We start from the raw sequence: 4,520 nt of genomic DNA on the forward strand, positions 1-4,520 counted from the left end.
TATTTGGTGTATTTCATATTTTCCACGGAAATATACTAGACTGCGTTCAGTATAAAGGGTCTGGCCCGAAGAGGGGGTACTAGGTTTGCGAGGTGACGGGTTTTTCCGAGCCAAAAATGGAAAGTTGACCCTATTGTGAGAGTTCTGTTAAAATTTTGGGTGATTTTTCTCAAAGTTTGGTCAATATTTTCGAAAATCGTGCACCTTTAAGAGGGAAACTCTCTATTTTAGTGATTTTGATACTCTTTGAGAGACAAACCTATGAATTTGTACCCTTTTCTAGTCTGGCAAAAATAGGGTTTGACCTAGAAGGAAATCCCGCTTAAGCTTGCTAGTGGTGCCGTTAAAAGAGGAAATTTATAACGATTAACATACTTAGAACCTGGAGATAAGGCTTTTAGCTATAATTGATTTTTATTAAAGATTTTTCTTGAATCAGCAAAAATTTAACCCAATTATCAAAGATTCTCTACTTCGGGCGCAAACTACCCTCTTGCTCCAAGTAGATTTTAAACAATTTCTGTCATGCTTTCAAAAATCACGCTTTTAACAAGCTGATTTTTGATCATAATCTATCGTTACCCCACCCACAAAAAATAGGATTGGAAATCTGCTTGTTGTTAACAAAGTAGTAAGTAAGTTGCGACCGCAGTCGAGGGCGACTAGAAGGCTCCCTTTTCGTATAGCTGTCTACACAAAGAAAGGGGAGGGCACCACTCCTTTCTCTGGATTTCTCCACTTATCCTAGATCCGTCTCTTTAATTACTGAACATCAAGCAGAAAGGCATCAGGTGCTATTTTGGGAATCTTTGGTATGACTCGGCTAGGGGTCGAACCCACAACCTTGCGCACAATAGCTGGATGCTCTACCTTCATGCTACGGTCGCTGTACAATAAAAAAGCATTTCCTGGGAGGGCTATTCAGTGACACAAATCAGAAATTAATTTTATTACAAACAGATCCAGGGGGGGGGCAAAAAGAGCTACGGGGATCCTTTTTTAACCTCTACGAGTCCCAAGCAGGATTGCAGAAACATCAAAGTTGAAAAATCCTATACATGGTATTTTTTTTGCATTTTGGGAAGATTTTCAAAAAAACCGAGTCCCACGGTCCATTTTTCGAACCTCAGCGGTACATCCGGGAAATTGATTACTAGTTAAACCTTAACATCAAACCTTCCAGCCAGAACCAAAATTTCATTATTCAAACCTCGAAAGTACAATACAAAAGAGGATCTTTCCTTTTTACCCTCTAAGATCAAAGTTGCTCTAATTGTAGAGGGTCCACCTGCTATGGAATTTTGACTTGAAGAAAGCTAAAATTGAAACGTTTGATGGTTAACATTTTTAAGATTCTTAATTTTTCGATGTCTTAAAGTTTATCCTAAGAAGAAACACTTTCAATATTTCTAGCCAGGATCTAGCTTTCGCTTTTTTTATGACTTCTGTGTTGTTTTTTCTTTCACAAAACATCTTTTCACAAAACTTTATTTTTATCTTAATTTATTACTTCTTGAATCTTAAAATTCTATAAAAAAGAATTTTGGTTCGTGCATCAATAAACCGAGTAGTAGGCCCAAACCTCGATTCCCATACGACGATTTGATTAACTTTGAAATGGAATATACCTTCACCCAGCTATTTAAAAACAAATGGTCAGACAGAAAATTAACGAGCCTGTCGGTGATTGTGTTCTAGGCATAACCAAAATACATTCTGGGTAAGAGTGGAAAACGCATGCTTTTTTCCATAGAGTGGTTCACCCCAAGGTAATACACTCGCTCAACCATATGTCACAGTATCTCGCAAGCTGTAGGGCAATATAAACTACATGTCTAACGAGACGACCTCCTAGAACACTAAATAAAGGACTGTTCATTCTTTATTAAGCGAGAACAGTCATAATAAAATCAATAAAACATTTTTTCCTTTCTTTTAGATACCAGCAAAAGTATCAAGATTCAAGTAATTGGAGGTTGTGCATATCACCACCATGTTACACTTACTCCGTTGAAGAAGTTCAATCTTTATCTGCATTTGTCTTTTTGGTGTGCTCGCCTTCCATAGTTTATTTGCATCAATCAAAATACAAAGCTCGAAATTGTCAGTAACTGAAGATCCAAACAAGCTTAACTTAAACAACCTTCTTCATCCCAATGTAAAGCTGGACAGTATGAACACTGTCATCGATTCGGACATCAAAAACGAAAATCTCGAACTCGAACAAATTGGGAAAAGCACTAACAGCCCTGGACTAGAGATCTCTGCTAAGACCACCAACAAACTAAATGAGGAAATATCAAGTGTTCAAGGGCAATAATCTGAAGGGAGAACATCTGAGGAAGAAGACCGTAAATTTAAGATAGTTCATCCAACGGTAATTACAACTACAGTAACATCTGTGAAACGTAGAATTGAATCAGTAAAGACACCGCTGAACCATGTAAATAGGGCAAAAATCTTAATGGAAGTTGGGAACCTTGTTGGTGACAAAACCTTACAATTCTGCCCGTTATTTTTCATCAATTTTATGTGGAATAATGACCCAAAACTGAATAAACCAGAGCTTTCGAGCTATAAAAAAGTCATGTGCAAAATACAAAAAGGACAGCAATGCAAAGCCGAAAATCTTCAAGGTCCCTTAAAAGTTAATAAAACTATTTTAAGTATGGAATGGATTCAAAAAAATGAACTTTCATTTGTTAACAAAGGTGGGTGGTACATGCCTACAGGGTGCATAAGTGGCACTCGTACGGCTATTATAATTCTGTTCCGTAACCACGAACAGCATCTCCCCGTAATGCTACGTCATTTACACACCGTGTTACGCTGTCAACAAATTCATTACCGTATTTTTGTGATTGAACAATCCGACTAACATCCGTTCAACCGTGGTAAAATACGTAATATTGGTTTCAAAGAAGCGTTACGTTATTTCCCGTATACATGCTTCGTTTTCCATGACGTAGATCTTGTTCCAGAAAACGATCGTATCTTTTACGACTGTCGTAAATCTCCTGCACATATGTCAGTAGCGGTGGACACGTTAGGTTGTATGCCTCTCCAATATGAACATTTTGGAGGAGTTGTGTCAACAACAAAAGCACACTTTGAACTTGCAAATGGTTACTCGAATATATTTTGGCAATGGGGTGGCGAAGACGATAATGTATCTCATCGGTTACGTAAAAATGGTTTGAACATACATAGACAACTAAAAAATGTTGCTAGATACAAAATGTTAAGTCATGCACCAGCTAAACGTGAAGTGCAATTAGCACGTACTATTTTCTGGACAGAAGCGACTAAATATGGTGATATCGATGGTTTGAATTCGTTAAATTATCGTCTTTTAAATCGAACCGATGAATTGCTATTTACTAGAATTAAAGCAGATGTTTTGAAAAAGGTTTTTTAGGTATGTATTATTACAAGTTTCTCTCATACGAGCAATCTGGCTAAAAACGCGTTCATAAATGCTGTATTGCCTATTCTAACTTTTTCAGATTTTAATGCTGAGACTTCCCCTCTTTTTCAAAACCTTAAAATTCCAACTTTACCAAATACTGTATTCAATATTCAACTTGTACATCAAACTCTATCTAATCTTTCTCCTGAAGCCGTTACAAACGTGCTAAACTACAAAAACCTGACACACATTTTTCACACAAGAAATAGTTACCTGAAACTTTTAAATTGGAAACAACTATTATTACATGCAAAGACTGATCTTCGATCATTATCTGAATATACGATCAAAAAGAAGGTTAGAGACTTCCTTCACATCTAATCCTCCTCACATACTTCATGAAAATGAAAATTCATCTTTACAAAACCTTGAAATTCACATACAATGACAGTTAAGATTTTTCAGGTCTTTCAATAGTTGATGTCATAATTTTTTTGTTTGTATTATTGTTATTATTTATTCCTTTTATTATGTGTTATTGTTTATTTATGGTTAGGTATGTAAACTTGTTTTATTCTGATTGTTAAAGTTTAATTAGTTTTTATAACCCTTAAGATACCTCCTATACGCAACCAGGTGTTCATTCCAATTAGCCTCCGTCTCAGAACGCGGTCAGAAAGTTTTGCGGATAATGTCACAGCGAAAATGCATCCAGTGAAATGTGAGTAATGTATCATGATTCAAGTCGACTGACATAATAATACACATAATATATGTTACAAGTTCTGCCTACGGATTCTCAATCTCAGCTATAATAAAACTATTACATGTTAGTAGCAGACCCGACTGACCAATGTTATGTAGCAGGTTGGAACACGAGTTTCTGCTGGAAAGATGCAGTTTGTTTTCAAGTTAAATCTTCAAAATAAAAAAAACTGTGTGGGTTTCTTTACTTCCAAACAACCTACCAATAGTTTTGGAACACTCCATAATAAAGGAAGATGGCTCTTCTTGTGGATTGACTTTCTGATACCCCATATAAACACGATGTGACATGAAAGTGAAGAGATATGATTTGTTGGTTTTTGTTTGATTTGTTGACTCATATATC

The 4,520-nt window shown here is 36.1% G+C and overlaps 1 protein-coding gene across 1 annotated transcript; it reads left to right on the top strand.

Moving 5' to 3' along the window:
* Positions 1 to 2,281: 2,281 nt before the first annotated feature.
* Positions 2,282 to 4,023, top strand: LOC136824298 (beta-1,4-N-acetylgalactosaminyltransferase bre-4-like). Its single transcript, XM_067080466.1, has 2 exons — positions 2,282 to 2,876; positions 2,970 to 4,023. Exons 1-2 carry the CDS (start codon positions 2,465 to 2,467, stop codon positions 3,416 to 3,418), a joined length of 861 nt encoding a protein of 286 aa, XP_066936567.1. The 5' UTR covers positions 2,282 to 2,464; the 3' UTR covers positions 3,419 to 4,023.
* The last annotated feature ends 497 nt before the right edge of the window (positions 4,024 to 4,520 follow it).

The sequence above is a fragment of the Clytia hemisphaerica genome, unplaced genomic scaffold, assembly GCF_902728285.1.
Source record: "Clytia hemisphaerica strain Z4C2 unplaced genomic scaffold, Clytia hemisphaerica genome assembly, whole genome shotgun sequence".
Lineage (NCBI taxonomy): Eukaryota > Metazoa > Cnidaria > Hydrozoa > Leptothecata > Clytiidae > Clytia > Clytia hemisphaerica.

What these genes read in the sequence shown, in the direction of transcription:
- LOC136824298 (XM_067080466.1), top strand. Translation starts at nt 2,465, where the DNA reads ATGGAAGTTGGGAACCTTGTTGGTGACAAAACCTTACAATTCTGCCCG. An exon ending in TGTGATTGAACAATCCGACT is followed by an intron (nt 2,877 to 2,969) that starts AACATCCGTTCA and finishes TCCATGACGTAG; the next exon opens with ATCTTGTTCCAGAAAACGAT.